Source organism: Balearica regulorum, chromosome 13 (genome assembly GCF_011004875.1).
Source record: "Balearica regulorum gibbericeps isolate bBalReg1 chromosome 13, bBalReg1.pri, whole genome shotgun sequence".
In the NCBI taxonomy this organism is placed as follows: domain Eukaryota; kingdom Metazoa; phylum Chordata; class Aves; order Gruiformes; family Gruidae; genus Balearica; species Balearica regulorum.
In genome coordinates, this window is record NC_046196.1 from 15,793,119 (window position 1) to 15,819,536 (window position 26,418).

Here is a 26,418-nt window from a genome sequence, read left to right on the forward strand (position 1 = left end):
CCAGGCAGGGGCCCGGATCCCACAGCCTGCAGGAATCATCCCCTTTACAGATGTTGCTTGTAGCAATTATGGGGGGCTGGCTTTAGGTACTGTGAAGCTTGGCAACACCAACACCACATTGCAATACACCACACTTGCTCAGCTTCTCTTAAGCAGACTAGCTTTCCAGCAGACACTGTCTTTAAAGAGCCTGGGAACGAGTAGGTGATGGGGTAGGGGGAGCACTCAATAGCTCACTTTGAAGTGAACTTTTCCTTCCTCACCTCTTTTACCATGGAAATTAATTCTCCTCCTCTGTGCTATTGCTATAATTTTTCCAATTAACATTTCTAATAGTAAGTATTTTCTAGGAAATGCCATAATACACAGGTGTGTGCTTCCAATTTAAATACTGACACCCATGCTGTGTTCGCATCTGAAGATTGCCCCTTCTTTCTGGAGATTCCCTCCCCAAACACGAGGGGAACACCTATGGCGCCGCACCACGAGAGACACCTTGGTGGATTCGCAGGATAGCCGTTTCCATGACAGATGCTTGAGTCTGTGCTGTGCTGTGCCACATGTGGCGAGGAATCTCATTTTTTAATACTTCTCCTTAAGGCACTACAGCCGCAGGATACCGGTTGGACCTCCAGGGACCCTCAGGAAGCCCCTGTCACTCCAGCCAACAGCTTCCTCCAGCAGCACCACGTCCCCCTTCCTGCCAGCCCGGGAGTGCTGGGAGCAGAGACTGGCTCCCAGGAAGCCCTCGCGCCTGCAGATACAAAGTTGTGCTGTGAGCTTCTACAAACAGAGTAATCTGGGAAGGGTTTATAATTACTCGTGTTGTTTCTTTTTATATTGTCCTGGCTCCAAAAATCTTACATCTGTCTTGGGTGTTCACCCACCACCACATCATCTGAGTACCGTGTACTTTCTGTCATTTCACCTTCTGTTTGAGAAAACACTATCAAAAGTGCTTTTTTTTAAAAAAAAAAAAAAAATTATAAGTAAGACATTGAAGTTTAAAATTAAACTGTATAATTAGGAAAGGAGAACTGAATTTTTTTCTCTTCTGAAAGGACACACAACTACATCACATCGTAAAAACCCACACATTAACAAGGAAAATAAAAGTTCAACTTAGAATAAATGAGGAATGCAACGGCCAAGCTTCAAACTTCCCTAGTTTTATTTCTCGTTTGCATTTATTTGGGTTTTGGCTGCTTCCAAAGCAGATATTTAAAATTTTGAGAACCTCAGACTATATTGACTGGGCTGCATGCTACAGGTCCATGAGGAGACAAGGACGTTGTTTTTAAAACCAACATAAGAAAGGCAACCAGTTTCGATGAAACATTTTATAGTATATTGAAAGAATATTCAATTAAGAAAGTTATCAGTCTCTTATGTTCTTTGCTAAGTTCAAAGGTTTATTTCTTTGAAAATCCTTATGCTCTGTAATCAGAATCTTATCCTATCAATTCATTAATAAAATCAGCTTTTAGAAGATGTCTGAGCTTGTGAAGGCACTCCGGATGGGCAATTTCAGAGTACTTGCAAGATAACAGGTTTCTAATGCTGACTGAATTGCAACGGACCTTTTCAATGCTCTGCAGCAGAGATCTCAGAATTTCACACTGAGGGTTTTCAGGAGGGTTTTTTTCAGCATTCTGGCATTTACAAGTAAAAAAACCCAAAATACAATAGATGTAGAAATAGAGAAAGAGAGCTTGGTGTCTTGCCTTGGAGAGGGCAGTCTCCCTCATCTGGACCTTCCCGACTTCTGACACAGCCCATGCCCAGCAGAGGCTCTGTGGGAACTGCCAGGGGGACATGGCCAAAGAGCAGGGACAGCCCTGGGCACTGAGAGACCCCAGGGGATGGGGTCCTGCGAGAATGGTGGTCTTGGTGGGCACCAGAAAGTGGGCCGTGATAGGGCGCACAAAACCAGGGTGCTGGAGGAAGGCTGAGGGGACAACAAACTTTGTGTGGTCAAAACAGGCATCCAAAAGGGGAAAGGTGAGGAGGGAAAACACATTTTCTGTAGCTTAGCTGAATAAACAGAAAAGGGGAAAAAGTCAATGCATGACCACTTGCAGGGGCAAGTCTCTGCTCACTTCAAGAGACCCCGGCTTTCTTATCCGTTTTGCTCCTTTGGCAGCCAAAATTAAACCCAACCCTACAAAACAGAGGAGAGCAGAAACCATTAACACTTGGGGAACAGACTGCTGCATGTCAGGATCAGAAGACTGGTGGTGGAAGAGAGTGCAGGGAACAACCAGGGAGAGCCCTGAGCAGCAGAGATGGCATTAAAAACACCCTGGCATGGGCTCCAGAAGCCCTGAGTGAAAATAAGTCTCCAAACTGTGTCAAGATGTTCCTCCTCTGAAGATACCAAGTGAAAACTGTCATTTACATAGCTAGGAGATGCCACGCAAAGCAGAAGAGAGGGTGAAAGGAGTGATCACAGGGTGCTTTGCTTTTATTTTGTGATTCATTTCTCAAAAGCTAGTGCTACCCCTCGTCTTTTTTTTTTCCCTTCTTAAAGGAGGGAAACTTTAAAAGAAATTGCAGAAGGCAATTAAAATATCTAAAGTAGTTTACTGTATAAAACAAGCACATGGGAGAACTCTTAATGGCAAAACATCAAATATCTGTGTCCTAAAGTGCTGTAGGTTTTTTTTCCCCCCATGCTGCGCTTTGTTAACACGTCTCTTGCACGCGTGCCCGGCTGCTGCAGCGAGCTCAGTGACAGGGACAGGAAATCTAAAGCTAATGGAGAAAGGGGGGACTACCAACCTGTAATTTATTTTCATGATTTCTAGAATGTTATAATTGAATGATACTAACATTGTGTGCTAAGGGATGGTTGGACACTGGCGTTGGAGAGACCTTCCCAGTCACAAACACTGCAAAGATTCCCCCCCGTGTTCTGCAAACACACGCACAGAGGCATACCCAGTGCCATTTGTCCCCAGCACTCAGGCTACAGATCCACGGTTCCCTATTTCCCAAACTCTTTCTTGATCAGTATCACAACTTGTAGCTGTATACAAAACTAGGATACCTTCAGTTACCTCAAAAGCAGACACACAAAAATCAGGCTTTTAGGTCTGCAGACTCCTAAGAAGAAGACAGAATCTGCTGTTTGCCCCAGACAATTCAGCCAGGATTCCCCAGGGCCTCACAGTCAGGCTAATGAGAAATTCCCCAGCAACCCCCATGTAAAATGCTTTCATAGGTCTTTAAAATGCCTTAAATTCTCTATATATTTAGTAAGACTTTTTACGTCTTTAAAACGTCCCTTGTTGCTCCTCAAGATAATACTCTTGTGATGTATTACAACAGCAATGCAGCATTGTCTGGCTGGACCCTTGCTTTGCAAATATTGAATCTTATTTTCCTCTTGGCTTCGAAGCAGCTAGAAAACCCTTTTGCAAAGCAGAGGTGACCACTTGCCCAGCCCACCCTCTCTGATGCTTTCAGAGCAAGATGGACAGGCTTCAAGGGCAGCATGTGCTGTTAAGAGGGAAAAGCAGGGGGAAGGAGAACTCAGCTGTGCTCTTCCTCTGGGATAGAAAACATCTCTGCCTCTTACATCTCTTACACAGCAAAACACTACTGACTTGCTATTTAACAGCAAGTAAGTCCTCAGATTAAGAGGAGAAAGGAAAAGCCTTTTCTCTTCCTTTTACATTAAGGAAAAAAATATTTACAAGACCTGAAGAGGAAGGAAATTCGCTATATGCCCATTGTTAAACAGGGCTGGTGGACACCCAGATTATTTACCCTGGCGCAAGGGCAGCCTGTGTATCCTTATACATTTTCCTGATTCTCTAGGTTAATGCGTACAGCCTTTAAGTTGTGGTCATTTAAAAAAAAAAAAAAACCACAACAAAGAAACCCCATAACCCCCACAAACCTAACATAAAACTATTTCTAGTTGTATTTAAATTACTTGAGTAAATTCCTCAGTGCAACTATGCCGAGGGTTGGACTCCTGCAAAACATTTCACTTTGGCAGGTTTTACCAGGACCAAGCAGTTAAGCCAGAGCAGACAGCAACTTGCACACATGCTCAGCCATAGGAAAAAGGATGGTGCCCTGCACTAACCCATCACGAACAGACCCACCCGAGCATGGGATTTCTGTTGCCAATGTGTCCATTGCCAAAATTCCATGAGCTGCACTAAGCAGCTCCTGCGAGCGCAGCCCCTTGCCCAGTGCCACGGTCCAGTGAGGGATGCACAAACCGTCCACCTTCAGTACGCTTCAGTAGCGGAGAAGCCCACCATGAGACACAGAGCTTGGACCCCAGGGTTTGACATGTCTTGCCCTGCACCTACAAATGCTTACACCTGACCTGGGGACAGGCAGCTGTCACAGCTACCTGGACAAGCTCCGTGACTGCAGATTCAACTCATCCTCTCAAAAAAAAAAAAATTCCAGGATAGCTTCTCCAGGTTTGATGAACAAAATAAGATAGAGCAACAAAAGCACCTTCTCTCCCCACAACTGCATCTACATAAATTCTTTGCTAGTATTAGAAAAAAAAAAAAGAAAGAAAGAAAAGTTAAAAAATTACATTCTACCTGCTCTTGCTGTCCCTATGTACCACACCACCCTGGGACCATCACTCCCCCGGCCCACAGCAGCTGCACAGAGTGCCAGCAGAATTTTTCAGAAGTCACTTTGTATGTGTTCACACACACACAGAGATGTACAAACACATACAGGAGAAGAAGGGAGAGAAATATGTTAATTTGAAACATCTGGCAAATGTTTCAGTTAACAAGTCGCGGGTTTGGCCTTTTGGGGTTTTTCTGTTTGGGGGGGGGGGGGGGTGTCAGTGAAGGGGAGGTAATTTTGTCATTTTGGGCCAGGGAAGGAAGAGGCATGGCACAAGAAGTTGTAGCGTGTTTTTTCACCCTTTATTGAACTTCAACATCACACTACTGGAGCTAATGCAAACAGGAAGATCATAAAAGAACATAATGAAAGTCTTGCACACTGGGACTGAGGGACTGGTTTCAGTTACTGAATATAGCTTTGGAGGCACACCACACAAGAGCCTGTGACTCCACGCAGCCACACCACCATGTACTAGGGCTTTTTAAGCTTTTTCTATGTGGTTCCTCAGCCATATTCCAGCCTGCAACCTCTGTCCCATGCACTGCACCCTGTCTTGATAGGATACTGTATTGCATCCTTATACACATGCGAGATTAACATCTGTAGCTACTAAACATATTAAGAGGAAAATCCCCCTATTAGTACACGTTTTCCTTAAGCTGCCATAAATCATGCATACAATACATTTTATCCCACATCCAATGTCTTGAATGAGAGCTATAATTATGGGAGTAAATGAAGAAAAATGGAGGAGGCTCAACTAATTTGGGGAAAGTCTTTCACAGGCTGCCTTTTACTTACAGCGTAGTAACCAATACCATCCAGAAATCCCAAATTAACTCCTGCTCTGCACAGAATTTTTGTTGTTGTTGTTGCTGTTTTGAATCTCAGCCTGCGTTAAATTTAATACAATTCAAGACTTGTGATAGATAACACCGGTAACTCCACTCCACTGCTGTTTGAGACGAAGGTCAAGCAAGAGAGCCGGCGAGCGCTCTTTTCATGCGCCGTTAGCTCCAGGCACAAAGGGGCCTTCGACATCGCAGCTGGGGGCTTGCAGCAGCAGCAGCAATATTTGCTATCAAAGGCCAGTGAAAACACAAACCATTCAAAACAGCCGTAGTGCCCAGAGAAGGTGCACCCAGCGCAACTGAGAGCGCAGTTGGTACAAAGTGAAATGCCACAAAGTGCCGCACAAAGGCAGTTTATGCCTTCAAGACCAGCTAGATGCTGACCAGTAAGAAAAGTCTCCTGTGAGCCAGTCTCCCCGTGACTCTTATAAAACCCATGCTAACCAGGAATGCAGCACCATTGTTAATTTTCACATTACTGCTCAGTTTCTGAGCTGTTTTCACATCTCTGCTGAGCTTCTAAGAGAATACCATCGCACAGTCCAGCACGAAGAGAGCGTAGAAATAGACTTATTGGCTTCAAAAAATATTCTGAGGATTATATAAATGTTAAATACATAATAGTAAAATAGCTTTACACAGGGCTCAAACAGCGACTGAGATGTGGCCAGTTAATTTAAACGCAAACTAATCTGACATTTACCCTCATGTTTGTGTTATCAATGCATATTGCACAACTACAGACTAACGTGCTTTATCCTGTTCAGTTTCTTGAGCCTCTTTTTATTCAAATTATCAATAATAAAACAGATAAACAAGCCCCAGACACATGTTTAAGTGCTATTACTATCAAGCAGACCAAAAGCTGGTTCAAACGTTAAATCTTTCTACCATGGCAATGTACCACTTTTTTTCTCCAGCCCTGACAGTACTTTCCAATTTCCTCCGAGAGGAGAAATACACACATTCCAGTTGAGACTGAGGTTTAAAATTCCTATTAAAGCAGCTTTTATGTAATTAGATTGGAATGAATGTGCAACAGTGCCCATTGCAGAAAACTTCAAAGTGGTTATACTGGAGAAATCACAACCCGTTTCAGTATGCCCACAAGAAGAAAGAATGGCTCTCTGGAGGATAAGAGTATATTAGTCTCTGTATGTAATAGATTTTATTGACCATATGGAACTGATATAAAAATTGTGTTGCAGTGGGTAGTCTTGGATTTGAGACAGGAATGTGACATACAAAATACAGTTCCTGTAAAAAGCCTGGCAGCTTTCTGGCAGTTTTTGCAATCAGAAGAACCTAAAATATTTACCTGATTGAGTCACAGATGAGTCCCAGGTCAAAGCAAAATCTGAAGATTCACCCTCTTCAACTGAAAAAGAACAAAAATAAGTTGTGATTGCTAAAACAAACCAACTGGAAAGCAAAGCCATCAGAAAACTAGGTCCACTGTGACATTAAGTATTAAAACAGACCTCTGCACTGGTGAAAAAAACCTTACTGCTTTCTATAAAGCAATTCATAAGGTAGAAATTTTCCCTAAAATTTAACCTAAATATGGGATTTCTGTTTGTAGTTTCTTCCTGAACAGGTAACAGTAAGCTCATGTGAAATTTTAATAGAGGTTTAAATATCACTAGCTGCTAAGCATTCATATTTGAAATTTTGTACATTCACAACTTGCATGTGCAAAATTGTCTCTGTAAACATAGAGGTTGTTTTTGAAATGTATGCTGTAACAGATCATAGTAAAGAACTGTCCTATGAAGGGAAAATTGCCTGACTTACATTATCTTAACATACTAATTTGTTAGCCATATTCAGAACCAAGTGATAAGTTTTTTCAGAGTTCAGGATTAAAAAAATACTATTATAATGTGCAACCATGTTCTGTAATGTGGTAGTCATAAATAACTGCATTTAAGGCTTGCTGATGTGAAAACTGCCAGAGCCAGGTGCTCAGCACTTGCAAATGATGTATCTATAACCTTCTGCCTGTTAAGAATTATAAAAATGTCATGTGATTCTTACATTCTTAAAAATAACTAAGAGATCAGCTGACAACAGGCAGGGTACAAAAGAGTACTGCTGTTACTGAAATCAGTAAAAAAATTCTGTGAAAAATCAGTGAAAAAATTCTGCTGTTACTGAAATCAGTAGCAGTTTTACTAATGTCAGACCGGGCATTTGAAAGTAACTGCAGAAATTCTTCTTTTTCATTGCAAAAGTTGATCATCTTTACCTGCCTACTCTATCACCTTGACACCAAGCAAATCTAAATCATGGGTCTTTATTTCCTAATGAAAAGTATTTATTCCATGCACTGAACAATCTCTAACCCTTTTATCTAAATTATGTTGGAATCAAATACAAATTCTACATAATTCTGCAACTGAAATCCAAGCCATATCACAAAGCCACAAGCACAGCCCCTATTGACCAGATGGGACCTGTATGCCCAGGCCCTAGAACCTGCTCCAGTGATTATTTACATTGACTATTTACACTTTCATCACAAGATTCTTGACTTTATGCTTTCCTCCCCTGTTTTCTTTTTTTTTCAATCCAGTAGGGAATTCTGGCATCCTGTAAGTCTATCTATCAGGCTGATGTCAGTGGTAACATCATGTGGCATTAGGAACAGAGAAGATAATTTACATAGGCAGTGCCTGAACAAATTTTGATTTTATGTTCAGATCATAAACAAACACGTACTCCTCAGAAGGGCACAGCTCCAGTCTTGTCAGTCTGCAAGTTTACTAATGGAGGAGCATGGAATTTGGCCAATTCTTTTGAAAAAAAAAAAAATCATACTTGAGACATGGTTATATTTTTTCCAAAAAGTCTATGTTAGCATAAAGGCCATATCACATAATGTTAAATTCCAGAATGACAAAGAAAAACAAGATACAAAGCCACAAGCTTATTGAAGGCGTTATCAGTACCATTCCCTGATGGTGACAGAGCAGGCCTGGCTTGCACATGCTGTCTCCTAGGGGCTCACCTACCATTTTGTGTTCTGGAAACCACCATCTTATTCCCATTTTGACCCATCTCTTAATAGAAAAACTCTGGACATAGTTATCCTAAATATGATTTCACTCTTACACAAATATAGCTCTTGTTTTAACATCAAAACCTGCATACATCTGGGAGGTTTCTACTCCAAAACTAAATAAGCTAAGTTAGCAATTCATGTACCTTACTCAAAACAGACAAGTAGAATGTTTTAATTTTATTTTATCCTTGACTGCTTTTTGGTTGTCTTGCTTGGACAGTTTTTTATATTACCACTATGCTGAGGGGTTTTTTTTATTTCTTTACATTTTATCTTGGAAAGAGAGGTAAAAAAAAAAATCAGTCTGCTAAAAAAACATAAAGGCAATAAATTTAGTCCTAGTCAAGTAGAAATACATTGGATCAGCACTGGTCATCGGCAATTTTAGCAACACTCTGCCTTTCATGTTGGTTAAACACCGGAGACTGCTCTAGTCCTTGAGCTGCTGTAGGGCAACTGGCTCCAGCACGTAACAAAACCGCGTTTTTTGGAATCCCTTAAATGAGGGCAAAGGTTTGAGTCAGCCTCTGTTGGCATTAATTTGCTTTGCTCCCTAATGACTGAAAAGGGGACAGAGAACGTATATGCGAAGATGACGGCACTTAAATTCACTTTGTACTATTGCAGTCATGGTTTCAGGTTCGCTCCCTCTATTTGCACAGACCCACCACATAGCTGAGAGTGCTGCACCTCCGTGGGGGGAGGCCAGTGGGATGGAGCCTCTTGAGCTTAGACACAGACACATCTCCCTGCAGCTGCTGCTCACACCACTATTCCCTCCTATTTCTTTTTCTTTTTTCTTTCCTTTTTAAGTTTTTTTAAACAAACATCATCTTTCATAGGATCAACCATAAGAAAAAGTAACCACCAAGCCTACTCCAAGAGGTATTGCTGTAGTGGACTGATGTTTCTCTTGGGCAGCAGGTCAAATTGTCCCCTCGGACAGCGAGCACAGGGTGGGGACACTGACAGAAGGGAGTCAGGACCCCATGCTGCTTGCCATGGGGCTGGCTGGGGGTGCCCAAACACATCCAGGCAGCACATGACCACTGGGCAAGGCCAGGCTGGCACCACTCAGGACCGGTGTTAGGTGGTTTGATGGAGTGGCACAGTCACAGTGATGGTCAGTTGGGAGCCTGGACCTGTGCACTTGATCCTCACCTGCCTGCCATCCACCCACTAAGCTAGGCAGCAGGCACAGAGCAACAAGGGGCAAAAGCATGCCACATCCAAAAAAAGAAAGATTGGGTCTATACGCCGGCGTGATTAAGAAGCTCCAGAGGTGTGGAGCAGAAAGAGGTCTGTGAGGCTGAGGGAAAAAAAAAAACCAAAAAAACCACCAAAACCACCACCAAAACAAAACAAAACAAACAACACCCAAACATGATCAGGCTTTGTCACAGGCACCAAGCATAATTGTAGGGAGACATTTTACTCCACTGTGCTTCTGCTCCCTCTCCATAATGGGCATAAAACCAAGAGCTGAGAGGTTCCTCTGTGGCCACCTTAATCTTCTGGATATAAATTGTTATTTAAGGAGCCGGCATTTGAAGTGATGTCACCGCTGACTTTATCTCAGCGATAAGCAGAAGCCATAAAAGTCAGAAGGAAAGATAATCGGTTTCTTCTTCCCAAACTAAACTTTGACACCCAAAGCAGCTGCAGATAAAATTTGCCCTGAGTTGCACGTGGCAGTTGCTGGACTCACAGGGAAGCAGGAGGAGCTTTCCTGGGCTGGTCAGAGATAAGGGGACATGATGCTGTGCATGGAGGGGAGAGGAGTCCCACAGACCCCACCTGGGGACAGACATCTGGGGGCTGCCTTAGGGCTTGGCCAACCCTCCCCAGGAGGGCAGAGTAGGTCCAGAACAGATTTGGCTGCTACAGCTGTGAGGGCATTTCCAGCTCTCACTACTCAGAACAGAGTCAAAAAAGCCTCAGTCCGTAAAATTAGCTAGGGAATAATTCACTTAAGTTGATTTTTCAGTTAAAGTTTTGGTTTCTTAATATTTTTCTCATCATTCCTTGAAATCTAGGTTGACCTAGATGACCAGCGTGCATTAACGTTCACTTATGCTATTATTTAAGTAGTGGTAACGGGCAAAAAAGCTGGTGAAATGGTACAAAGCATTCAATACAATCACTTCCAAAATACATTGCACAGTAAAATAATTCCTGTCTCATTAGCAGGAAAATATGTTTTCTGAGACACACCAGCCACAATCATAGCTACTGAAGTCAAGGACTAGACACTTGCATCTGTGCTGGTTAATCATTCTGAACGTATGGCCACACAAGGCCATGTCGCTGATGTTCAGCGTGGGCAGGAGCCGCCCACGTACCTGAAACACACTGCAGAAACAGCAGCACAGTGTAAGACAGAGCGCTGAGATTTTACAAAACAACTAGAGATCTTGTATCAGCTCTAGCTACTTTACAGGAATACTGGTGACATAATGGTGAAGGCTCAGCATTTCATGAAATTTTGGAGGCATTTCATACTGGGCATTGAAAGTGAAAAGACCGAAAAACACTGATGTTAAGCTTTCGGCAGAATGTTCGCAAGTGCACTTCACGTGTTTTTGTTGGATACTTCCTGTTTTCTTTCACAAACTCACCTCATTTTCTTCTCAAATTACGTTGTGTGCTACACGTTAAGTCATAGTTGCAATCATGCAAGTTGCTATGTAACTACACTGTTACTCTTGTCTCTATCTGCTCTCTCCATCTGAATGATCATTTTTAGATGCTTTGGAAAAGCATAGTCTTACTCCTGCAGAATAATACAGAAACAATACAGCGAGAGGGGAGAAGCTTGGTCCCACTCTGCTCCATGTGTCATTGACAGAATGGCACCCGAGGTACAACACACTGCACCAATGGAGAGGGTACACATGTCTCCCAGTGCCAAAATCGCTGTGCAGTTGATTACAACAAAAAAAAAAAAAAAAAAAAAAAAAAAAGATGGGCAAGAAACAGAACAAGAAACAAATCAAGTACTAAACCTTGATATCAACACTCACAGCACTATATTTCTATTTTTAAAGCATTAGCATTTTTTTTCTTCTCTTTTGTAAATGGTCCATAGTATTTGGTGGCACACAGAGATAAAATACTGAAAATAAAAGACAGAGACAGTCTTTTTAGCTGCATCCTTCAGGGTGATGGTTATGAAATGCTTGTAGGAAACTCACCCAAGAGCGTGCCTGCTACAACAGCCGTGCCTTTGGTGAAATCTGGGGGCACCTATGAAGTTGAAACCCTTCAGGAAGTCTGGGTTTGACTTGAAAATAGCTTTGGTCTGGTAGCATAGAAAACCTTATTGTTAGTACACTCAAAAGATCTCAAAAGGTAAATTTGTGCACTGCCCACACATAGCCTGGTGCAGAGAGGACACCACTGGCAGCAGGAGGACACATGGCTGCTTCCACTCCCCATTCTGCCCCAGCACAGGAGGACTCATTGTTGTCATGCCTGGAGAGGACCTCTGTTCTGCTCCAATTGATTGTGGGACCCGAATGCAAGAGCCAGAACAAGGACAGGGCTGATGGCAGGAGGAACTGTGGGCAATGGCAACATCACAATACAGCACTCCCATACATGCCAAATATTTGCATTTTGCCCGCTCATCTCGGATGTTCTCCAAGGATGCTTATTTAATTGCTAGGTCACAAGTGCTGCAGGCTCAAAGATTTCAGTTCTTTGTGCTCAGAGAAACTTCTGAAAGGATTCAGCATCCATTCCCCTAAGAGTGAGAACATCTATTTATGGGGCTACCATTACCTGAACTCCATTCACAGTCACAGTGCTTATTTAACACTTTATCACTCCCAGGAAAGAAGTTAACCTTATCAAAGTAAGACGCTTCTGAACCAAATGTTGATTTCTAGATGCAATCAAGCTTTACAAGTGAGCAACAGCCCTTCAGTAATTCAGATGGCATGTGTATGCTCCCTTATCCTATTACACAGGCTTCAAGGACCACAAGGACCAGTTTAACACTTCCCATAATATAAAAACTCCATAGTATGCTAACTAAAGTGTCAGGAACTGTGACAGTTTGAGAAACTGCTGAGAAATATGTTGGGTTACAAGCAAGTCCCCCAGCTGATGGGGGAACTTTCCTGAATCAGGGCTGTTACCAAGAGGTGCATTTGGGACCAGGGCCACTCCCTCACCTGCAAGCAACCTTTGAAACCCCATGTACAGAATAGTTTGCGTGCAGAAAGTGCTGGTGCCACTTTTTAGTTTGGAGGATTTTGTTGGTGACAGAACTCTTGGATAAACCTGGGGAAATGTCGCTGATGCCTGTGTATTAGCTGTAATGTACGTGTCAAGATTCACAGCTTTCCCCTCTAGAGAAATACTCCAGCACCAATCCACATTGTAAGCCAGTCATACAATAATCACCTATTTTCCCTGACCTAGCTGTAGGTACTCACAAGCAAGAGCTCTGTGATCCTCCATAATCTTCAGGCTTCTTTGCTGCCTTTCAGATGCACGTTTCTCCGTGCTGTCCTACCCAGCCTTTGCTCCGTCCCTCCCATCACATGAAATTACATGCTCCTGAATCAGCGTAGGACACAGAATAGCCCCATCCGACTGCCATTCATCTGCTGCGACTCATCCCACAGTACTCGCAGCCTGGGATTTGATACAGCGCTCTTAATCCTGCAAAATGCAGAGCAGCTTCCATTTCCATGAAGTCAAAGGGAGGTGAGGATGCTCAAAACTTTGTCAACTGAGGATTGTAAATTTGCCAGTTTCCAGCTGCTTGGCATGGCAGGAGCACAAAGGATGTTAACAATCTTTACACTTTAAATAGTCTAGTATTTTCCATGTACATCTAGAATCTGTCCTTTGGAGAGGTGCGGATAGGGTTGCTCCTCAAACTGAAAGAGGAGAATACCTCTGCCCTCTCTCAGCTTACTGCCTAGAGAAGTTCGGTCCTGCACAGCACTGGGAGTTGCTACCACAACTAGCAGTGACATAGAGGAAAAAAAAAAAGTTTGGAAATGGCTACTTTGAGCAAAAGCCAGCTAGCCCCTTCTGTTCAGATCACCTCCAAGCTGGGTGTAAGGCTTTCCCTCTCTCCTGCTTAGACGTTCCCTGTTAGATTCTCCACCTCCTAATATTGGCGAGATGAAAGTCCGCAAAACACAAAAATCTGCAGAAGAGCAGCAAAGGAAAGTAACAGTATGAAAAATGGTCACATTTGGTTTTTTAAGTGAAGCGTTGCTGTGGCAGAGCTATGGTCCGCTGCTCGGGGGCGCAGCAGGGTGCTGAGCCAGCCCCGAGCCAGGGCACGCCACCCACAAGGAACCAGGCTGCCCTTCTTTGTCAGCAGGCTGGAGCTTTTTCCCACCACCATGCAGAGGGAAACCTTCACGTTCAGCAGGAAAATAGGAAGTTTTGTGGGGCTTTGCCAGTGTATGGAGAATAGGTGCCTGTGAGTGTATCCCAATGCACTTACCATACCTTGCAGCTAGAAGGAAAGGGAAATCCTCCTGGTACCTCTGGACCAACATTCAGGGGAGCAAAAAGGTACCCAGCAGAAGTAGCCTGGGGTGCTTTATACCAGCCATTTGAGCAGATTTACTCCCTTTGGAAAAATCAACTCTGCAAGAAGATTCCTGCCAGGTCTCTCCATGTTTACTAGGTATTTTGCTTGTTTGCGTGATCATTTTCATTTAGCTTTAGTAACACTTTGTCATCTTCTTCCCTGGTGGCTTGTGGAAAGTAGCACAGGGCATCCCCCCCGAGAGGTGATGGCATATTCCTCACCCATGCCCTAACCCTGGGATCCACCACAGGAACTGCGCGTGGTCCTCAGCACAATTGCTCGCAGCTCCAAAGCCACCTCCCTGTTCTCTCCTCAGTGCATGGCCAATTCAGCCATCCATGGCCCTCAGCCAGGAGGGGGTTTTCCACCTTAAATAGGACTGTTATATATTAGTCCTTTCATGGGCCAGCAGGCCAGGGAATAAGACAAGAGGGTTTACCGACATGGCTTATTTAGCTAGTTCAGAGCCTACATTTGCACAAGTTCTCTAGCTGCTTTTCTCCAAAGTCAGTAACAGGGCTTGGCAGAGACTGTGGGTTTTGCTGGCAAAGTCAGCCTTTTTGTGTGAAGGACGGAGGAGTGGGGAAACCCAGACTGCTGTGCTCTCTAGGTCAGGGGAAAAAAAAAAAGAAGAAAGAAAAAAGAAAAAAGGAAGAAGGATGAGACAAATGGGACAGAATTGCAAAGGAAAACTGAAAAAAGATAGTTAGGAACAGAAAGAGATGTGAAGGTGATCAAGGAGAACAAGACAAACAACAAAATAAGGTAGCACTAGCAGGTTTATGCAAAGGAGATCTAATTATGGGTGGCTAAATCCTCCAGGACATTAATATTCCATCGTAATGTGTCTAGTTTCCTCCTTTCCAGACATGGCAGGGAGGAAATGAGAATCACTTAGATACACTGTTTAATGAGCAAATGATGGACGATCACCAAATACAGCCTGCCTGATAAGTATCCATTAGCTTAAACTCGCACAGTAAATCTGTGTGCAGCTAACGGGCCTGCCTCTTCAAACGCTACAGCAAAACTTAATGTAACTGCAACTAGAGAAAGGGACCATTGGAAATAAAAAAATCTCATCTCTGTAAGATGAGACAGACTGTAGGACATACATAATGGCTAATCACAGTCCTTCCCACGGACCGCACACCTGACTCTCAAGCCAGAGCATATTTATTCCCAGCGCTCATATTTAGGCTTTGTGTTTCTAATTCACAGACTTCACTGGAGACAGGTATTTCCCATCAAAATCTATTATGTAAATAAATACGAGTATGGTGTAATAAAATGCAGCCAATGTTTCAGGTTGCTCTCAAGATCAACATCTTATACATGCAATACATTAAGCTTACAGTTCTTAAAACTGGGCCTGCAGACACCCCATTTCCATGTGCATTGTAGATTCGGGATCAATACTCTTACTGACTGTTCTTACAGCTTGTCACTGAAGGTTAATCCCCAGAGGGCAGGGTTGGGTTTTTTCCTTTTAATTGCAATACATGGTATTTAATCTGTGAAATGTTCAGGAATTTAGAGGTTGCCCCGGAAGAGGGACCTGGCCGAGGAGCCCCCTTGCTCTGTGCCATGTGTGAGACCCACAGCAGCAGCACCTCAGCCCCCCATAAGAACCACATTTTCCTGGCACAGGAGTGCAAAACTGCCCCAGCAACGGCTGGCACTGGGAACATCCAGTTTTAGGTTCCCCGGGTTTCATCAGGAAGCACTGTACCTGCTGCTCTGCCGCAAGGAAACGCAGTCCCCTCTGCTGGGTGTGCTGTCGGTCCCTCCTCTGCCCTGCAGTGGGCTGTGCCACCTCCCCATGTCCCCACCGCAGAGGGCCCATCTCTGCTGCCTACCAACCCACCTCTTGTCTTTTTGGAAAGAAAAAAAAAAAGTCTCTTTCAATATTGGTTGTTTCTAATTGTTGCCTCTACCTCAGAAATGCAGGAAGGGGACTGGAGTTTGGCAATCCTTTGCATTTTCTGCCTAGAGCTCACCCAGCCACGAGACTGGGCTGGGTGCACCCCACCCAGCCCAAGGGACCCATCCCACCAATGGCCTATTCACTGACGTGCTGCACCCCCAGACCCATTGTCTGCCACAGGCTCCGCTGGAAACGGAAGGGAACACCCAGGGTCCCTACCCTCACCTGCCCTGGTCAGGCTGAGCCCCAGCCCACACCACCCCAGCTCCGGTGGGGCGAGAGCACAAGTACGAGGCAGAGAGAAAAGAGGTGGGAAGGGAAGTGGAGGTGCACGAGAACATGGGGTGCCGGGTGGCCAGCTCCTGTGGCCAGGGATAAGGGATGGCGAGCACTGGCTGCCTGCAAACATGCTCCTCCCTGCATTATTATATGCATTTCTAAGGCAACTGTCACCATAGTGTCTGCACTTCTTTCAAAAATAGATCTACTACAAGTAAACAGGCGCTTTAAAGCTCAAGTGAAACAAAACAGGTGAATCTGGCATTTCCCACGTTGCTCATAAAATCATGCATTTTACTTCAGGAACCAGGAGTTTAAATATTCTTGCTCCATCTGGAACACTGCTGGATGACAGAAACATGTACGTGTTGAAACCCTAACAAACCGAAACAAGAAAAGTAGAGAAAGGGGCAATTAACACACCTACAATTCATGGCCAGGACTTTCACTCCACGAGTCGAATCTGCAAGCTGTGAAGTGATCCCCTGCTCTGCTAAAATGCCAAAAGCAAGTTGAAGTTACCCAAAGACAAGACGATGATGCGAGAGGCCCAGGAAAAGTAACAGACCAGAGGTGGGTCAGCAAGTGCAAAGACCAAGCTGCTACTCAAATCCTTGCAATTTCTTACACCTTCCTCCAAACTCTAGGTGTAGAAGTTGTACTAGCAAAGGCTCTGCTACTACCCTATGCACTTTCGAGCACAGATACCTGGTGAGTGAAGGTACACAAGCCTCAGGTATTTGCAAATACATGGGACACAGGGCTCTGCGTTGGAAGACAGTAGACCTCAGAGTTGCAGTTGGCAGAGACAAGGTGCACATGGCAGAGTCCAGCTAGAGGGATGGTACAGGCCAAAGGGATGCCAGAAAGGTCTTTATTGTTTCCTGAACATAAAGAAATGGCTATAGTGAAACAAAGTTTCAGAACGAAGCCAAAGCACAGGAAGTTCAAACACTGGGCTTTGCACAGAGGATGCAGGGTCTCACCAAGTCAGATTTATTGCATGCTTTCTTCTCCAGATGGGAAGGGAAGGAAAAAAAGAAGAAAAAAGACAGACAGACAGGAAAGAGCACTATTTTTAACACTATTTTTACATTAGGGCTATAAAGTTTCTCTCTAAGCTGGACACGTAATAAAATAATTTACATGTGCTGGCCCTTTCTTGAGGCAGCTAATGAGGATGCTAAACGTTAACATCTAACACAGACTAATGACACAAAGAAAGGAGAATGCTCTGAAATTAATTTACATAAACTTTTATATGGAAACAGGAACCAAACCAGGAAGAACAGAAGTAGACAACTAGGATCTGCAGATGGGCAATGGGGCCATAACTCCTTACACTACCTCTTGCTCTGGTAAAGCATGAAGAGATTTGTGTGCACCAGCAGACTGAGCATACCCCACCTCAGGCTGCAGTCTGCTCCCCATTGCTACTAACAGGCATCGCCCTTTCACGTTCTGCTTAGTCAAAGCCATCTGACCAAGTGCACTGCTGTAACGAAAAACAAACAAAACACCCATTCCCTGTCCCACCTGCTATAGTCACATCCCTCCAAACCCTCCTGCCATGAGCAGTGAGAAGCCTTTTCCTTTCCTTCAGCAAGGAGCCTCCGTCAGGATGCAATACTCTTCAGCTCATCTCATCATCACTGTAAATCAAGTCCCACTTCACAGCAATTTTCCCACTACGGATTTCATCCAGACCCAACAGAAGAAGATGCAACATCTCCCATTTCACATGGATCAGGCATGATATTATTGTCAGCCTCTGTCCTGAGCTCTCCCAGATGGCAGGGGGACCCCAATTTTCAGACTTAGGTTCAAGGCAGAGAGTTTAATGCCCGTGAAAAATTCGCACTTGCAAGTGTGATAAAAAGAACAGAAAATTACTTAAACAGCCACAGTTACCTTGAGGGTCACCGATTAAATGGTAAAGCACACAATTACTTTACTCTTACTCGTTTAAGTCTCTTGCTTCATAATTCTTCAAAGCAGGTTTTACTACATTATGCCTAAAGCCCTGGGCTCTGCTGCAGTGAGCTCCAGCAGGGGCAGAGCTGCTGCACCAAACACTTTGTTTAGCATCATGCTCCCCTCCACAAATGCCCTATTCAGCACCCACGGCTATTAATCACAGCTGAAAAGAAAATCCTTGACCAGATTTCTACACCTCAGCCAAACAAAAAAACAACCCTAAACAAAAACAAACAACAAAAAACCCCCACACCACCAACAAAAAAAAAACCTTCACCAAACCACACTGATTTTTACTGCTAATCCTTCAAACTTGGAAATTTTTTCACTGGTGAGCTATGTTTGCAGCATAGGTAGTACAGGCAAAGGAAAAGAGAGGAGGCTTTTCCTGACCGGCCATTTTAATTGGAGCTATGAGGGCTTGGAAAAACCCATCTGGTGAGTGGAGTTATCTCCCCCTTTCCCCTTCTCTTGGGATGCTGGTCCCAATCAGAAGGGCCCAAATTTCCAAAAGCGTAAGTACACCAGGCTGTCAGTGCACCCGCTTTGCTGCCATCGTGGGGCCATCACAGGGGATCAGGCCCTCGACGGCCAAACAAGGAGGGCTTCAGCTTTCCTGAGCGAGCGCGAGTTTGAGGGCCGTTCGTGGGAGTTTGTTTCTTGAGCAAATAGCTCACTGTGGCTCTTTTGTGCATGCAAGTATATGCGTGTGTGTGTGTATGTGTGTGTGTGTGGTAATACTCCCCAGGCTCGCTTATTTTAATGCTGCCTTCTCCCCAGATGAAAATATACATATTCTTATTAAGAAAAAAAAATGTGCGAAGTATAAATTTGCATTTATGATCATTTCTGGTTCATAAATTGTATTTTAATAATAAAACAATATATTTTTCTGTACTGCCTCTTAAATACTAAGAGAAAAAGTCTGTCTTATTTGTACAAAATACTTGTAAATATTTTGATGAAGGAACACACAAATGGTATAAAATAAATACTGGAAAGTGAAATATGTATAAAAGCATAAATAAAACCAGATGTAAAGCTAATACATGGAGAATCCAGCACCTCATCCTGCCTCCTTCACCACAAGAAGAGTTTCTTTGGTCACATGGAGTGACCCACGTGAGCGGATGCTCCACACTCCCCAGGCATAGATGCCCCACACTTTCCTACTGCTGAATTTTATTGCACAGGGCAAGGGAAATTCTCCAGCTGAGATTCCTCTTACTAGAAAGACAGGCTTTGTTGGCTGCATTACAGTGAAAGAAATTACAGTGAGCGAAAGAAAGTTGTAGATATCACATATATCCCTTTGTAGCATCAAATTTAATTTGCAGAAAAAACAACTTGGCCACCATAAAGTAGAAACTAGTATTTTTTATGACCCCTTAACAACCTGTCCTTAGCGCTAACATACCATAAATAAATTTCAACATCTTGTTATACGTGTAGCTTATTTTAAACAAGACTAAAAGAAGAACACAGTTCTCATTGAAAATTGGCACGCATACAAAGAAAGGGGGAAGGCTGGCTTTTAAAACTTTATCCCAAAGCCTGCGTTTTTTTAATTATTTATTCCTATTAAACTTACAACCTTTCCACTGAAATGAAACATAGAAAGAGTTTCCAAATATTTTATAATTCTGAATGGATTTCCCTAGTGTAACAGTAATAATATTTTTACAGTTAAAAGATCCACTGATTTAATAAGTGTGATTTGTGTATTTAGAAAATTCATTAGAGCAGACATTCCCCAACATTTTTAGATTTATTTATTTATTTAGCCTAATTTGGGTACACTACTTCAAAAGAACGCTTAGAGCTTCCCAGTTCCTTAGTCACTCACTAATAACATCTAATAATTAATAAAGACATGTAAATTCTTAACTCCCAGAACTATTCCAAACTTACTATCTGTACGCTTCATGTCATGTCTCACTTATAGATATCTGCATTACTTTGTTTCATAAAATGCTGAAGGGACACGTACTTATCTTGCTCTCCACCAAGAGTGAATATTCAGGCATGCTGCAAACAAAGCAAAACTAAACCCAAGCCTGAGCAAACCTCTCCTCTAGGAGCCTGCAGAGTTTTCCAGGCAACTGTGGAAGCTTTTAGCTGGTTTCACTGCACGGTTGTGTCCCTTCTGCAAATGCCCGGTGCTTTCATGCTTGTGTAAATCCACCCATCCTTGTACATGCATGCTTGTGTAAATGCACGCATCTGCAGCGGCTATGGGGGACACGCACTTCTTCAGGCACTGTGCAGAAATGCAGGTGTGGTGTCAGGTGAGTACATCAGGATAGTGTCATTAATGCTATTTTTTACAAGTATTTGGGAGCCAGGAGGGAATGAACCAAACAAATGTGCGGCTGTAATATGGAAAGGAAAGGAAAGGCCCAATTTAAAAGTAAATGCAATGCTCAGGACAGTGACTCCAAAAGTACCTGTAGAAACAAAAAGGACACAAATGAACACCCTCATCTTCCTTCGTAAAGCAGCCCTTCTGCCTCCAGAGCTGTTAAAATCCCTATTCTATGGGACAGGCCACAGGGAATAACATTAGGTCAAACCACCTTACTTGGAGACAAATTATGTTGTGCCTGCTCCTCTCTGACAAGTGCTCCCATCAGGGCTTTGTGTTCTGCAGCGTTTCCTTGTCAAATTTATTTGCTTGTTTTGATTTCTGGTCTTATGTTGAGAGGAAGACTGGCAAAACCTTAAGTCCTGTCTCCTACAAGTACTGCTAAGCCTGGGAAAGGGGCGCGGGGATTTCGACACATGGCTCAGGCCAACAGTGACAGAAGTTTATTTAAAGAAACACAACTTGCATGGAGTTTGTATTTAAACTTTAGTGGACTAAGTGAATGGGACTTGAAAGAAGAATGAAAATAGCCCTGCTTCCCTAAATAAAAGGTACTATAACAGGTATTACGAAGTGACAGTCAGAATAAACTTCCCACACCAGAACCACACGCAGATGCAAGTTTATTCATACGCAGACACTGTAAAAGTGCTGGTAGTTTTGCTGTGTGTAAAACAAGTCCCCCAAGTTTGAATAGTTTCTGTTACAACTTCCTAAAATCTGCAAATCTCTTTCTCAAAGCCAAACTGAGACAGAAAAAAAAAAAATGCATAAGAACACCTACCTTTCAAAACAAAGAACTTTGTTCCAGCCTAACCACTATTAAAAAAAGCTCAGATAATTAATTTAAAATTGAGGTAAACAGGGTTACTTAGCTGAACTAAGGTTTTTTTCCAAATTTAATCCATAACCAATGGGTCAGCAAAGCAGAGTTTCTCTACAAATTTTTATGACATCTGAATATATTTCCTAGCCAAACTTGTATTTTCCCTGTTAATGAGATTTCGCTGTTTTCTCTTGATTTCCTGATAGAGTTACATAGTCTTATGGAAATCCTGCGGTAAATAAAAGCTGCGTTTGTGCTTGGTCCATGCTCACTCATGCTTCACAATGTAGGTGTGCTTTGGCCATGCATGCATCAGTACAGATACAACTCCAGTCACACTGACAAATGAACTGTCTAAATAGCAATATGGTAGAGATCTGGATCGACAGCCTTGAGCATCCCTCACAGTCTGAAGTTCTCCACTTTGTAGACTACTAAAGTCACCTCTGATTCAAATTCATGGGAACGGGACGTGTTCATCTACATGTTTTCAGATAAACTGGGAATATTTTACTTCTAATATGGGCAATATTGCACTTACCTGCTTCTCACTTCAATGAACTGCCTGACACCAAGGCAAGACATGTCGGTATTTCTGACTGCTCAGTCTAATAACACAGTCTCCACAGCTCCAATATACAAAAGACTAAAAAGCTTGAGACCTTAAGGTATTTGTTATATAGTATCTCATGTTCTACTTAAAAGTCAGGTTTTCTTTTTTTGGCAAAGAAAGTTACTAACCAACTTTCAAAAACAAAACATGTAAGTGGCTCCTGTTGAATCAGGAACTGCAGCAGATATTGTGCTCAAGCCTGGACATTTTTGTTCATCTTTCCAGAGTGCAGAACACCTAGAAGAGCTGACACTTGCTCTAATTCCTTAAACCTTGAGGCAGGGGGAAAAACCCAAAACCAAAAACCACCCAGAAGCCTCCTGCTCTCTTAAAATAATGATCTACAGACATTAATTAAAAAAAAAAAAAATGAATGCACTTGCATTTTAAATAAGTTAATGCACTGTTGAATAAAAAAAAAAATTCTTTTTCACACCTGTGCTTATATGATAGATGCTGTTCAAAACCATAAATCAGTCTCCTAAAATACCACACTTCCACCCACTCAGCTGAACCTAGAGATTGCTTTAAAAAGTCTGTTTCTGGGCTACTGGAGTAGGTGGAATTTGGAGCAAAGCCTTCTCTTCTAACCAGACTCATCACTTATTTACGTGGAAGTAACGAGATCACAAAAGAGGCACCAGGGTAATGATGTACAGCTCAAACACTTACTGGATATCCACAGAAATGTAACATGCACTCTGAAAGGACTGAGAGAGAATTTGGAAAGCAACCCCAGGGCTGGCAGGAGGTAGATCAGCTTGCTCCCAGCTCCCCCTTTCCAACTTCACCCTTCCTTCCCCACACCCTGTATGTCCCACCACAGGCAGCCCTGCCGACAAGTGCGCGAACGAACAGCTGAAGTTGGCTACAGACTATCCATGGAAAACACTTTTGCCAAACACTTTTGGTTTTTTTCCCCTCAAACAACAGGTACATGCAAAGAAACCAACCTACCATGTTTCCAAATCTATAGCTTAAGCTATACCTTTAAAAAAAATCCCTTTGCTTCAGCAGCAGTGAAGGACCATCTTCCATGTGCCTTGTGTGTCTGCACCACTTGAAAATAACCACCCACGCCCGGCTTTGTAGGCAATAATGCCTTCTGAAGTGTCATTCGCTGCAGATTTTTTCCCCAAGTGTGCTGACATAGTTGGGTTTGGGGTTGCGGTATCCCATTATTCAAAGACAACCAGTTAACGTCATTTAAACTTTAACTGGAAACAAGACAGATTAATACTCCTTGATCTCCGTTACTGTTCTGCTGTCAAAGCACCAATCGACAGGTTAGTGATCAGCGAAAAACCCCAAACTTCTGGCAGCCAGGGCCATTTTCAAGACGAAAATAAGAGAGCTTTTAATAACTCAAAAATACAGCACGATGTTTTGAACAACAGCTTTCCGTTTCAGCAAGTTTATATTATAGTATATGTCTCCTTGAACTAAGAGATCATTTGTTTAAATTGCTTGATTATACATAATGATCCTTCTCTTATAAAACAAGATTCAACATTGCCACTGGGGGAGAGGGCGGAAACAGCACAGAAATTTAACGAGAAAGAAAAAATATGGTACAACTCTTGCAGTAATAAGACATTAGGAGAATTTTCACTTGACTGTTGAAAAAAGCAGAGCTAGAAACATCTTGTTCTACCCCAGCTATTAACACTAAACTCTGCATTCACAGAGTATAATGTACATCTTTGATCAAGCTATAGGATCCACATGCTCACAAAATATTTAACTTTAAGTACATAGCACAGAATTAGTCTCCAACAATTTATGCCATCACCTCCTGCCACTCCACATTTTCCTAAACCTTGGAGTCCAATTCACATATGTAAGTCAGATTATTTTATTTTGAACCTAATAGGGGATTGGATATCATTTATTTCAAATCTGCCAAAAAGGGTATGGTTTCAAAGCAGGCTTTTGCACTTTCATGGACTGAAATGAGAATAAAAAATCAAATTTAATAAAATCTGAGCGCTAGAAAAATGAAGTCATTTACCAGCTTACATATACATTACGAAAATTTTCTGAAGATGTCCCACAGGGTAGACAGGAAAAATAAGAGCTTACCTATTCACCTAATTTTTATTCTGTAACTTTTAAGTGGAAAAACATAGAATTTGTCTTTCTACACTTAACTGAGGGATGAAAAGACAGGCCTGCTCCCAAATGAGAATAGACTGATAGGAAGTGATGCATTTATCCCATTGAAATCATTTACCAGCCTGGATCCTCCCACTGCCTCCCAGAAGTGGCTCCTGGTTGCCCACCCTCATTAGGCTGATTTCAGCTTTTCCTAACAGCCCTCTGAGGAGGAAGAGGCATGTAATCATTACAGACCTTCACCTGTTTGCCAGGTGATGAGCGCTGCTGACGACCTGCTTGTGGTGGCTCCTGGACCGCAGGTGAGGTGCCCTGACTGCCAGCACCCCACAGGACACGTTGCCTATTTCTGCTACCTGGGGATGCTCAGCTCCTTTGCAGGAGCAGGTCCTGCCCGGGGGATCCCAGTGAGCAGGTGACAGAACATGCAATGCTGAGAGAGTAACTCAATCTAACAAGAGATTAATTTTTAAAGCAAAAAAAATGAGCCCAAATACAATAATCTCTCCATCGTTCACACTTTATCATGAATTTAATCCTAAAGTCCTTCTGTTTCTGGATGCCTGGTAATTCTTAATAGAAGTGATTTTTCATTTAATTAAATCTAACATTTGTGTATTTGACAAGAACAGGGAACACTGGCTGCCAAACACTTTGTGACCACCCAGCCATGCTTATCCAAGGCGCAGCGGCTGCACTAAAAGGAGAGAGAACCACAAGTGAGAAGAATTGAACTTCCAGCAAGAGGTCTTGGTGGTCTACGTTTAAACGTAGAAGAAAGAGGAAAGACATATCCTTCATAGCATCCCTTCATCTACCTGTTCCTATGGGATGTTACCACTCCCAAGCAACTCTCACTGCCTTTGTCCACATGTCTGACACAAGGTGAGAAAAGGACAAAAGATCTTCAAAAGCTACAGTGAATATGCATGCACAGAAGGGATGAATCATTTTTAGATGGCAAAGCTTTCACTGATCATTTTCACGGTGTCTTAAGAGAATTACCATCACAGCTAAATTTATCCCAATCATTGATATTTCTTGTGCTAACCATTCAGGGTATCATTTTTCTAATGTACATCAGCTCAGTGCTCTCTCCAACCAGGCACTTGGAAACGGGATGTACTTACAGGCACGTTTGCGGTTTGCTCTAGGAGATATCACAGATTCATATGCAGATGTGTACCTTCAGTGTAACATTCCAGACACAGCATAAATATCTGCATGCGTATACGTATGTTTGTATGCATATCTGCAACCTCTTTATTTTTAACAGGGAGCATCTGATTTGGGGATCTATTTAACTTTTTTATTTGGCAATCAGGTTTTGTGCTGCCAACTAACGCTTTTTAAAAATTAAAGTCTACACAGACTGCTTTTCAAGAGCAACAGTCACTGGATACCATGAGTCCTGCCAGCAAGAGGCTGGAACTGCCCACAGGATCATTTTCATCCCAATTTACAGCTGGGAGTTTATATGTCACCATGGTAATGCAGGACAGTCACCTGGGGCAGACAGATTTTTCTACATTACCCTGTTTTGACAACTGAAGGCTTCAAAAAACAGTGTTATCCTTCAAGAGTTGCAATACTGTTTCAAATGATTCCCCACCCTATCCTTGCTAAATATTTACACTTTTAGTTCAATAGACAAGGAGTAAGTAATAAACAACTAAGTACCAAAATACCCAAAACTACAAAAGCCACGTTTGCAACCTCAAAGAAATCCCCTTTCATTGCTCCCCAGCAGGTAGCCCTCGCTGCACTGAAACCCAACTGCTGGCAGAAGCAGCCTGGTGTTTCAGTGCCCAGGCAGGACCGGCCATACGACCCTGTCTGCAACGGGCAGGGGCTGCCACAGGGATGGCAAGCAGGCAGCAGGACTGTGAGCACCCCACCTTCTCATTGCTTCCTTGCCTGCGTATTTGCATCCATAGTGTGTAACAAACCTAACCGTGCCACTGCTGCATCTAATGTACAGCATTGTTTATTGAGATAAAAAGAGCAATAAAAGTGAAGAGGAAGACACTGCCCTTTTGGGTACTAATACCCATGTTAATATGGGCGAGGATGAGTGTTATTAAGCATATTTCTAAAAGACTGGTTTGTGTTCTCCAGGTGTTTTAAGGCATACAGCAGTTTAATGCGGAGTACAAAACAGAAAAATTAACTAGACTGCCAACTTTCCAGCAGCAATATGAAAATATACCTTAACAGATATATT

General features: G+C 42.9%; 1 protein-coding gene across 4 annotated transcripts in view; it reads right to left on the minus strand.

Moving 5' to 3' along the window:
- ZNF423 (zinc finger protein 423) overlaps positions 1-26,418 on the minus strand; it is a 237,676-nt gene that overhangs the window by 184,199 nt on the left and 27,059 nt on the right. For 3 of the 4 annotated variants that reach the window (XM_075765394.1, XM_075765393.1, XM_075765390.1), the window contains exon 2: positions 6,784-6,843. The exons of the other annotated variant lie outside the window; for it this stretch is intronic. Coding sequence is in view for 2 of the 3 variants with exons in the window: in XM_075765393.1 (XP_075621508.1) it covers positions 6,784-6,843 (60 nt within the window). In the remaining variant the exon portion in view is untranslated. The remainder of the gene's footprint in view (positions 1-6,783; positions 6,844-26,418) is intronic. 4 annotated transcript variants of the gene reach the window in all.